This window comes from Hibiscus syriacus, unplaced genomic scaffold, assembly GCF_006381635.1.
Source record: "Hibiscus syriacus cultivar Baekdansim isolate YM2019G1 unplaced genomic scaffold, ASM638163v2 tig00110057_pilon, whole genome shotgun sequence".
NCBI classification, from domain to species: Eukaryota; Viridiplantae; Streptophyta; class Magnoliopsida; order Malvales; family Malvaceae; genus Hibiscus; species Hibiscus syriacus.
In genome coordinates, this window is record NW_024062581.1 from 187,936 (window position 1) to 199,384 (window position 11,449).

At 35.4% G+C, this 11,449-nt stretch overlaps 1 protein-coding gene across 1 annotated transcript; it reads right to left on the bottom strand.

Annotated features, from left to right (window-relative positions):
- Window positions 1-3,528: 3,528 nt before the first annotated feature.
- Window positions 3,529-10,877, bottom strand: LOC120214299 (ABC transporter F family member 3-like). Its single transcript, XM_039212226.1, has 18 exons — window positions 10,629-10,877; window positions 10,321-10,533; window positions 10,040-10,229; window positions 9,655-9,863; window positions 9,400-9,558; window positions 8,105-8,233; window positions 7,926-8,027; window positions 7,677-7,823; window positions 7,110-7,172; window positions 6,960-7,006; window positions 6,788-6,847; window positions 6,473-6,555; window positions 6,069-6,163; window positions 4,988-5,074; window positions 4,730-4,817; window positions 4,312-4,397; window positions 3,908-3,970; window positions 3,529-3,804 (listed from the first exon to the last, which is right to left on the bottom strand). Exons 1-18 carry the CDS (start codon window positions 10,830-10,832, stop codon window positions 3,601-3,603), a joined length of 2,229 nt encoding a protein of 742 aa, XP_039068157.1. The 5' UTR covers window positions 10,833-10,877; the 3' UTR covers window positions 3,529-3,600.
- Window positions 10,878-11,449: the final 572 nt, after the last annotated feature.

Consider the following 11,449-nt stretch of genomic DNA (forward strand, 5'->3'; position numbering starts at 1 on the left):
CAAGATAGCAATGTACAGATTTCTATATCAAGTTCAAAATGCACATAAGTGCATTCAAAGAGAAGAAAATGAATGAGGAATAAATACCTAACACCAAATATAATGATAACACAGCTTAGTAGCTAGACATAGTAGTAAAGCGATAACTTCTATTGTTCCTAAATAGTTCCAGGGGCTAAGAACCAGCCAAATAACAGTATAAGAACATGCAAGCACAAGAGGTAAATAAAAAGCTTCCTAGTGAACCATGGCAGAGTTTGAAATGAGCCTTAGAGGCATACAATCTTCAGGGCCATTAGACACCTAATTTACATGGAAATAGTGCTCCATTTGAAGTTAGGTGGGACTTATAGCTCAATCTTAGCATAGTTAGATGCTCAATCTTCATTTTTCACTTCCCTTTTCACTAGTGAAAAGCCAATAGAGAAAAGAATAGATAATTGCTGTTAAAAACATGGTTCTATATGTTTGAGAAACACTAAATCCCATATGCCCAAAGAGGCTCGAAATAGTTCTCTATCATTTACTACCAAAGAACAAAAGCTGAAGCCTACCGCTCACAAATTAAGCACCAAGGCCAAAAATCAAAACAAATGCAAACCAACAAGCTGAACCCAGAAGCTGCCAAGAAAAAAGGATGGCCAGTCTACAACCATATCCAAATGCAGCGGCAGAAAAAATAAAGACAATTTTTAACCTTTTCCACTGCAGCTGACTAAGAAAAATGCAGCAAAAGAGCACTGCTTTGATAGCATTTCTCAGGTCCGTCTATTTACATGTGCGTCTTGTTTCAGGTCTGCCTATGTACAACCTTTGCGTCTTAAACGGTATTTCCGTTCAAAGGAGAAACAAACTTTCCGTTTGGTTCCTTAAACATAGCCACCGTCATCTCTCCACCACAAGCAAAATCAGAACTCTCAACCCCGTCAACTAACTTTGACCACAAATTGTCATCAGCCTGTTTACCTGGAAGTTACCCATATTCTTAAAGACAATTTTTCTCCTTTATAAAAAATGCACATATTTGAACCCATTGAGTGGCATTTCAAGCAGCTGCTTTTCAAGGTGTGTCAGCGTTGTTAATAAAACAAATGCACATATTCGTTCCAAAGATTCCGAAGAACTCATCGCATAAGCTATATATCTCTATATATATATATATATATATATATATATATATATATAATCGAATAATCCAAAACATCATACAAAAGAAACCACAACAGTAATTCATTCAACTGATAACAGAAAGACAGTGTCATACAACCAAACCTAGGAATCAAATGCAACAGTAAAATCAAGCTCCATATTTTTCGATCGAGGGTTTTGACTCCAGACATTTGAGAAACAAAGCATCAACCAAGTCAGATCATTGAATATCCAAAAGAGGAAAAAGATGACAAAAACCAACCTTTATTACATAACAATTCAATTTTTCAATCACAAGTAGCAACAAACTTAGAACATATAAAGGTTTCTTTCGTTTTTCTTTTTCCTGTAAACAGAACCCTAAATCAACAGAAACCGAGAATATATGTCATGGCAAGTACCAATATCTGTAGGGAGTGGGAAAGGATATTTAAGAGTAGGTGAGAGGGCGGTCCTTGGCCTCGTGGGATTGTCGTCATCATCAGGATCGTCGGTGGAGAGGTTGACACAGGAGAAACGCTCGAGGGAGGAGAAGAAGGCGGAGACCACAGTGGCGCTGAGCCAGCCAGCGACCTCTCCCAGCTTATCGCGAGAGATCAAGCTGTGGGTATTGTCGTTGTAGTTGTCGCTCTTATCCATTCTTGTTCTCGTTCTGGAATCGATTGGATTAACGACATTTGAAGAAGGAGCCTTTCACTGCATCTCTTGTCGGTTAAGCCCAAGGGGTAAAGCCGCCCGCCAAGGTTCTAGAAGGTGTTAAATAACAGTCATTATTTAATGGATAAACTACTCCCAACAAGTCACTAAAGTTTATAAGTTTTTATTTTTATCACTAAAGTTTAAAAGAATTTATATTCACTCCGTTCTTAACCGCCATTATTACTATAACCAGCAATTTAACTTTCATTAAAAAACATATATCTTTAATTTGTAATAAAAATTGAATTTGAAGAAGAAGAAGAGTAGATAATAAAAATAATAGAAGAAATGGTAATAGAAACAGACGTAATAGTTTCTATCAAAAAGATATAAACTTAAAAGTTATATTAAAAATTTAAGGAATGTAAAATTATAAAACTTCAAGGAGTATAGAATAAAATAATCAATAAAAAATATTTTAAATATAAAAAATTAAAATTTCCAAAAGATACCCCTAACTCCTCCTCTAACTATCCCGAAATGTTAACTCCCAATTCGTGCACTTATGTTTATGAAAGCTGCTCAAAAAGCAAAGCTTCAAGTAAAGTTGTTGGGGGTTGACAAGATCATGCTTCGGTTCGATTTACTTTGGAGGCAGAGAAGAATATGATATACAAGATTTTTGGTTTGATTTACTAGCTTTGGTTATGATTTGTATCGGACTTACATCCATTACCACAACTCTAAGACGACGGTTTTGCTCAACAAGTTATAGTTTATATTACTGAAATTTTTATTTTTTTTAATTATAATATTAAATTTTAATTATATTATTAAATCATTAAAATTCAAATGATATGAACAACGACGTCGTTTTGATACAATTATTGATGCCTAAAATGATAATATTTTAAACATTAAAAATTAAGAATATATCAATTTTGTCACTAAAACTTTAAATACTTCACTTTTTATCATAATACTTTCGACAGCCACCGACAATCAATCACCGTTCATCAATGTAGTCTTTGCAATAAGATCAATACCAAAACGTTTGTATTTCACTCTTTTTATTTTTCACTAAACACACTTGAAATTGATGAAAACATTCCAAATCCTTAAATATAATGAAGCCCCAAACCCCTAAAAATAGATTTTTTTATTTAATTTCGTTGATTTTGAATCGTTTTACAAAGAACCAACCCTAGAAGAAGAAAGAGAAGTAAAATGTGAACATTTTAGTAGTATTCTTGTCGTAAAAGACAAAGATGACGGACGATGGTTGATTGCCAATAATGGCCAGAGAAATATAACGTCAAAAAATAAAATGTTTAAAAGTTTATTAGCAAAATCGATACACCCTAAATTCCAGTATCTAGAAAGATATTATTTTGTCCAACGTTGTCACAATTGAAAAAAATTCTATCCACATCATCATTCAAGTAAAATTTCAATAATATTAACAACAATACATATTATAGGCCTCATATTTTAATTATCAACTGGATTATACCCCTCGTAAAAGATATCAACTCGATTGTACCCCTCTTGTTCAATTTTTTTTAATTAGATAGTATATATGTTCAACCAAGATTTGACAAATTCTAATACCTAGATAGGGAAATGATAGAGGACTTAATCGACCCGAACTTGCAACCTCTACAACAATCGAGAGAAGTACTGAATCGACGATGAATTGAACATTTAAACTCTAGTTTCAGCAGATCTGAAGATTCAGGCAATTTCATGAGAACCCCAATAAAGCAGTAAGCTTTTGCAGAAAGACGATCGTTTTATATATGGTTTTTTACTTCAAATTGAAAGGAATGTGCTGCAGAAAAACATGTTGATACCAGACACAGGGAATGCTCCAATAGGAAGGACAATGCTCCTAAGAAGAGACTGGAGGAGCTTCTTGTAGTCCTGGAAAGTTCCGTGAAAAGGGTTCACCCTTCCCTGAGACACCGCCCACAGTTCGTCTACACTTCCCGATATAAGATGTTCATCATGACTTACCTGCACGAAACAACACACAAAATTCAATCCCAGACTTCCAAAACACACCAATATAATGTTATTTGCTAACTAAACTGAAAAAGAGAACAGGACTCGAGTATACCATCAGAATCCCTCCTTGGAACAACACAAGGCCTTGAATTAGTGCCTCCACAGCATCCAAATCCTAATTTCAATTTCAAAATCGAAGGTCAAAGTCAGTTGTCATCGCACTGTCAGCTGTTATAAAACTTCTCCAATCAACCAACAACTGTTGGCTTGTTGGTTCGCGTTAGCAAGCCCCTTCAGTGAGGTCTCAAGTTCAAGCTGTGTGATTTAGAAAACGCTGGGAGAGCTTTCTCTCCAAAACGGGATCAAACCCAGCTCAACTCCATATTTAGTCAGGCCCTTGTGGATACCGCACACTGTGGGGGGGTCTCGGACAAAAAATATTTTCACAAGCAAATCCTACAATAATTGAAGACTTAACCATGTCTTAGCATCAAGAAATAAGGTTAAAAGACTTACAAGATGATTGGATGGCTCATCAAGCAATATTATGTGTGGTTTCTTGAAAGTTATCTTTGCAAAAGCAACTCTGCTTTTTTGACCACCTAGAATCGGCAATCAAAGCAATTAGAAACATGTCTGTTGATACATTCACACGTATGCATCTACATTAATTTAAATCCTAGCCAACAACTGGACTCTTAGTTCCAATGACCAGTATGCACTCGTTCATAGCCTCGAACAATCATTCAGAAACCAACTCTTTAATAACATCAAGAAACAACATTCTTTTCCTTTTCACTGAATGCCTTAAATTAGCAAGTGAAAAATCCTTTTGAGTTACTTAAATCCAATGTTCAGCCTCATCTTAAATTCAAATTAATAAAAAACTTTCAAATTATCAAAATCATATCCAAACATAAGAAAGCAAACATACCAGACAAAGTATACATTGGCTGCAGTGCAATATTTCCTGTAACACCAAAAGAACCCAAGTGTGCACGAAGTTTCTGCTCAGGCACTCCCTGCAAGACCGAAACGTCAAATAAGGGATTCAAACACATTAAGTTACTTAAAGCACCACGCGTAAGGGAAAGCAAAAATAATTAAATAAATAACGATTTCCATGAAGGCCTTTAAATCACATTATATTGTTCTCACATTACATATAATGACTCAGAAAAACACAACTTACTGGATAGCAGCGCATCATATATAACAGGGGGTTTGAAGACAGGTCTAGTCCATCAACATGGTGCTGACTGAACACAGCAATGCGAACCTGTTGATATAGTAATGTCAGTCTCCTTGAGCCTAACATGTATTAAAACCACTAGAGGTTTTTGTTAACGTGAACAGTTTGGTATCAATCATTATGCCACATAATGTCAGACCCATTTAAAATGCAGAAGTAGGAAAGTGTATTTCACTGTTGTCGATACATGCCTACTATATCAGATTTTGAATTTCCTAATCCCCTTTTAAATTTTTAATGCTACTTTTCAATAGTATAATCTTTCATTAGTGCTAGTTCTCTTTTTCTTTTTCCAGGACATTTTTACACTTAAGACCCTTACAGACTGACATTATTGAAGAAGTTTTTATACGATTAAAACTAAAATATTAGACATCATTACTGCTCCCTAAAAAACATCCACAGTCAATTACAAGACTCAATCAAGAGTTAAAGAAGAAATTTATGATACTGAATGGAACCCAAATGTGAAACAAGTAATTAATGGTTTCTCTTAGTAGAGTACAAACATTTGGGACAATCTCAAATTTAAAGATAAACAAATAATACAGGATAAAGGAACTCAAAAGCCAATTATGATACAGATCCAAAAAGAGAGAGATTAGTAATGTATTAGTAATGATGAAACTCAGAAGAAATTATTGTGAGTAGTTAGTTCTGAAAACACAGAATTGAGTGAAAAGACAATAAGAAAAAGCCTACAGACTACAGAAAAGCACACTACCAATTTCCATCATTTTAAGAAGTATGGTATCAGATATTATAGAAGAGGAAATGATTAAAGTAATTGATGATAAATAAGGAGAAAAAAATCAAGTTAAATCCAAAGCATAACTAGTTGAATGCAACACCACAGAGGAAAGTGTAACATAATCCAGAAGGAAAAGGTTTAAGCATATTGAAAGAGGAAATAAGAAACATTGTTAGGATTTGACACATTTAGCGGTGAGTGGAGTAGAAAACATATGTAACATACCCAAAATCAATTATAGGAAAATGGAAGGTTTAAGAATTACGATACCTTAGCCGAGCGGAAAACTGTCCCAGAGGTCGGTTGTAGTTCCCCAGCAATTAGTTTAAGTATTGTTGACTTACCAATCCCATTTGGACCAACCACTACAAATTATACACAGGCATAAATATAATGAAAATAGAAGGAAAAAATTGAATCAGATAAATGGGACAGTATCCAAATTATGACAATAAAGGCTATAATTCCTTGAATATCCATGATTGCTTAATACGGGCATTAAGAGACGGCATAAATTGGAATGAAATCTAGTTTATTTTAAATGCAAACACTTGCAAGAGGCCTTTTTCGCCCCCAATTGAGGTAAGTGTGCTATGTAAGGAGTAGGAAAAAAGAGTGCAAGAAACATGGATGAGACTCTACAATGGGAAAAAAAATCAAGTGATTATCCTTACTTGCTATGCGGCTGTCTAGATCAATACCAAAATTGAGATTCTTAAACAAAATTGGTCCCCCAGGGTATCCAAATGATGCATCACTGCAAGTGTAGCGAATAATATCAATATGGACCAATAAGCACCAAATCTGAAACACTTCAAAAAGCCAACTTGATAAAAGATAAAAAAAAATAGAGCCACATGTCAGAACCTTAGCCACAAAATAAGACAAGTTAAATGTAAAGAAGCACCCAATTGTAATTTTGGCAGTTACAAAGGTTTTCAGGACAGATCATTATTCAAAATTCTTCTAATGAAATTCCGAAAACAAACCTGAAACTTATGATAGGAGGCCCTGGTCTGTCATCTGGGGTTGGGAACTCAAACTTGTAACTGCACAACAAAAATGGCCAACTCAATCATAAATTAATAAACCCCAATGGAATCAGAAATCACACTCGAGGGTCACAAAATTGATAAGATAAAAGCACTGAAGGAGATATACTCAGGGTCATTAACAATTTCATCCACATGCTCCATCCGCTCCAATGCCTGTAGGAAGAAACCAATCAGCTTGGGCACATACATAGAAAGAATTTGACCGGTAGAAGTACAACTACATAAAAAATCATCCCAAATTATATTTAAAACTGACCTTGATTCTGGACTGAACAAGTGATGCTCTCTTTGCATTATACCTAAATTTATCAATAAAGGCCTGCAGATGAAAAAAAGGATGTCAAAAACAACGTAGTATTCTATAATTCATGGGAAAAAAATTATTAGAGAAAAACAATTATGTATTACGTTAATAATGGTATATTTATCACGCAATAATGAAGATTTTACTGGCTACCATGAATGAATATGCCATTGCCCACTTAGTAGGACAGAGTATAACTAGCACAAATTTATCAGACAATAATTAAGATTTTACTGGCAACCATGAATGATTATGCCATTGCCCACTTAGTAGGACAGATTATAACTGGCACAAACCTTCTCTGGTAAGAAATAGAATAAAAGCAGACTAGCCATTTTCACTAGGTCTGAGATAATATTTACTAAAATAGGGTGAAGGGGATGAAAGAAAAACAAATTATACATTGAAGAACATCAATTAACAAAAGAATAGTATTGACTTGATTTTATTAAGATGACCATAATCACACGAGAAAATACCGCATCAATGTAGTATTTTTTTCAGTTCAATGGTAAAGACCTGCATGTGGGATCTTGCTTTTTCATTTGCCTCAACAGCTTTCTGTTTGTTCTTAATTTGTTCATGCCTTGTCCTCTCAAAGGTATCATAATCTCCTTTGTAGGCTGTCAACTTTTGTCCTTGCAGGTGAATAATGTCAGTAACCACCTGAAAATAAAAGCAAAAATGTAAAGAGAAACAGAAATTTATTATTTTAGTCAATAATAGTTAATAGGATGTGCTAGAAAGCAAGCAGCAGAAGTGAAATACCGTATTCAAGAATTCTCTAGCATGAGACACGACTATAAATGTTTTTGGCCACTTCACCAGGTAAGATTCCAGCCACAGGACAGCGTGAAGATCAAGATGGTTCTGAAAATAATATAAAAATTAAATCCCACAAGTTTCCAGAAAATATGGCACAAAGCAATGTAAGACAAATAATTTACTGTAGGTTCATCAAGAAGCAACAAATCAGGTTCTATAAATAGCGCGCGAGCAAGAGCAATTCGCATTCTCCATCCACCAGAAAATGTTTTTGTTTCCCTCTTCTGCATATCTGGAGAGAAACTGAGACCCTGGAAAATTTTGGGCATGTGAGCTGATAATTACTACAAATAAAGTGGTGCATTGGTATAACTAAATACAATGTTGTTAAACAACTCGCATGCCATTTATTATTTATATTACATGCTATGAGTAGTTAACAAGGTCCAAGAAAGAAAACAAACAACAAATTTGAGAATTTCCATAATTGTAGTGGTTTGAAGTCCATCCAAAGTCTTTATCATGCTCTGCCTATACCACCCTTGATCTTCAATGGAAGACTTAACCCCAAGGGTAAATTACATCCAAGAAGACACGGATGGGTTTAAACAGGCTGCCAGCGCCCAGCAGGCCAGACAGAATGCTTGTTATACATACATACATATATATTTAGGATGCTGCTTCACAGAACTACGGGACTCAGCATCTCCCCACGACACCCCCCTCCAAAAAAAATATCTTGACTGACTTCAGTGCCTATTCATGAAGCATGGTTTCATACAGCTGACACCTATAATAATGCTTTCTTCATAGCTGAATAAGGGAGATGTGGAACTTTTCATGAAACACAACCAATTGGAGGAGAATACCCAATGTCTCTCTGACAGAGAACCAGGATTCTATTCTTTTCATAAGTTGTTTGATACTTTAACACAATTGTATTATTCTTTAATACTGTTTCAGTAATTTTCCTGAGCATGAAATTAGGAGGTTAGAGTCCTGGACTTAAATTGCAGTCGCAGATGAATTTTTAGTTGCACCGCACTATCACAGTTTCAGACATAAACCCCGTCGTTGCTATCAACTTCAGTCTGAACATCAGCGGCGGCGAGAGCCAAACCACTTAATAGAGCTCCATAGCATCACATTGCAGCTTCTACTTAGCACAAATAACAAGGATCAAGAAAGTAAACAACTCATTTGAGAAATTGTTTATTTGAGTGCTTTAAACCCATCTATGCTGTTATAATAATTTGCCTTGTGGCAGTAATTTTTCCAATAATGAGATTAGGAAGTTAGCTCACATTGGCCAACACATCTGAAACCAGGGTTCATTAAATTAAAAAAAAAAATCTTCTGCTTTCCATATTTTTCCTTACAATTTTGACTGATTGCTTCATTTTCATTGCAATTATTTAATCTTCAATCATGTGGGTACTTTTAGGTCATCAACCAAATACATTATTTCAGAACTTACTGCAAGAATAGAAGCTGCACGAGACTCCGCAGAATCGGCATCAATGGCCTCAAGCCTTTTGTATATCTGCTCAAGTCTTTGCGAGATGGCATCTTTATCAGGCATCCCATTTAGATCTTTGCCACTCTTTCCATTTTCATCTTCAAGATCCAATTCTCTCTTAAGAGAAACAAAAATTTCTCAGAATAATCACTAGAAAAGGACATCAAAACTTACATGAATCTTGTTAAGTTAAAAAAGCTAATTGTTTTCAACCTGTTGTGCAAGTAAATTTGCTTCCTCTTGCAAGAGCTGGGTTCTTTCAATATCAGAGTTAAGAACACACTGCAAGGCTGTTGTATCATCACCAACTACTTCTTGCTCGACATGTAGAATCTGACAGTTCGAAGGAATTCCTTCAATAGCATGCAGAGCCATGTGCCTAAGGAAAGTTGTCTTCCCTGTACCATTTCTTCCCACAAGTCCTGCAAAGAGAATAGCATAATAGATTAGAAACAGCTCACAAGATAATGCAGCAAGAAGAAATCAAAAAGACATAGGGGAACAATATACATGTCTCTCAATGATGTTTCTTAATTTTTCTTTTTTACACTTCTATTGGGACTAGAACAATTCTATGTGGACAAGGAACATAACCCACCATAATGCCTTCCATAAGAAAGTGTAACTGAACCATCAACAATGAGATCACGACCACCAACAGAAACATTGAAGTTCTCCATATGAATATCCCTAACAGCTGCTCCACCACTATTGTCATGATTCACACAAACAACAGGCATTCCTTCCCTGGCTGCTTCCATCTCTGCTAAATGCATTTGGTATTGTGCCTGCACAGCACATGTCATAATCATATGAGAAATCCAGATCATATAAAATTAAGAATATAAGTATACCAATAATTGATTTGGCTGTCCATGCCTCTCTTTGGCGTTCCTCCTTTCTCTTCCTCCTCTCAATCTTCATTTTATCGCGTTCAGACAGTAATGGACCATCAACCGGCTCTGGCTTTTTCTTTGGAGCCTCCTCCTCCATACCTTCATTCATCCTAAATGGCGTTGCTAAGCTCCGGACAGTTGGCTTCGGTTTAACCAATCCATGCTTTCCGAATTTCTCAGTTAATGTACTACAAACCTACCATGAATTCCAAAAGAAAATTACCAAAAGCGCCACAATTTGATTCATTTCTCTTTATGGGTTTATGAAATAAGAGAAAGGATGGAAGCTACCCTGCGGCACTCAGAGAAGTCAGAGACGCATTCTGCTGCAACGAGGAGCTCACCGATGGCCTCGAAGGCGCCATCACCGTCTTCTCCGAAATCGAAATCTTCGTCAGCGAGGACGTTGATGATGTAATCAATGATTGGTTGATCCACATCCTCCGCTCTGCTGCCTAGCACCTCGTGAACCACTGAGGTCGCCACTTCAGTCATGACAAATCCCTTTCGTTCGTTAAAAAGAACGAATTATGAAAGGAAATCGGAAGGGAAATGAAGGTCGTTACTTGATTTGTTTTATATTATACGTAATGTATTCGAGTTTTGCTGTTAAAAGATTTTGGTACGATAGGTGTTGTTAGGGTTTTTATCTTTATTAAAGATAAATTATATTAGTGATCACTAATATTTGAATAAATTTTTATTTTTCTACTAAAGTTTTAAAAATAATGAAATAGTCACTAATTTTATCGATTTATAATAAATTGGTCACTCGATATTAACCGTCGTTAACATGAGTGACATAAAACTTACCTGGCACATTAATTGCTCACCAGACAACTTCGATCTCCATGGTGGAAATCCAATCTCTGTTGATCGACCATCTCTTTAACTTTAAATAAAGAAAACTTAATTTCCCGAGTTTTATCGACCTTAAAATCCATTTATCTACATTTTGTTACTATAACTTTTAGGGTAAAGTATAGTAATGGTCACTGAACTTTTCTAAAGTTTTCATTTAGGTCCCCCAACTTTTAAAACTTATAATATAGTCCCCCAATATTTAGTCCATTTGCAAAATGGTCCCCTAACATTTAGTATGTTTGCACTAT

Excerpts from the sequence above, each read along its gene's own strand:
- LOC120214299 (XM_039212226.1), bottom strand. The coding sequence starts at position 10,832 with ATGACTGAAGTGGCGACCTCAGTGGTTCACGAGGTGCTAGGCAGCAGA. Across the intron at positions 10,534-10,628 it reads ACTTCTCTGAGTGCCGCAGG|GTTTGTAGTACATTAACTGA; the intron begins GTAGCTTCCATC and ends AATTCATGGTAG. Across the intron at positions 7,007-7,109 it reads TTGTTCAGTCCAGAATCAAG|GCATTGGAGCGGATGGAGCA; the intron begins GTCAGTTTTAAA and ends TTCTTCCTACAG.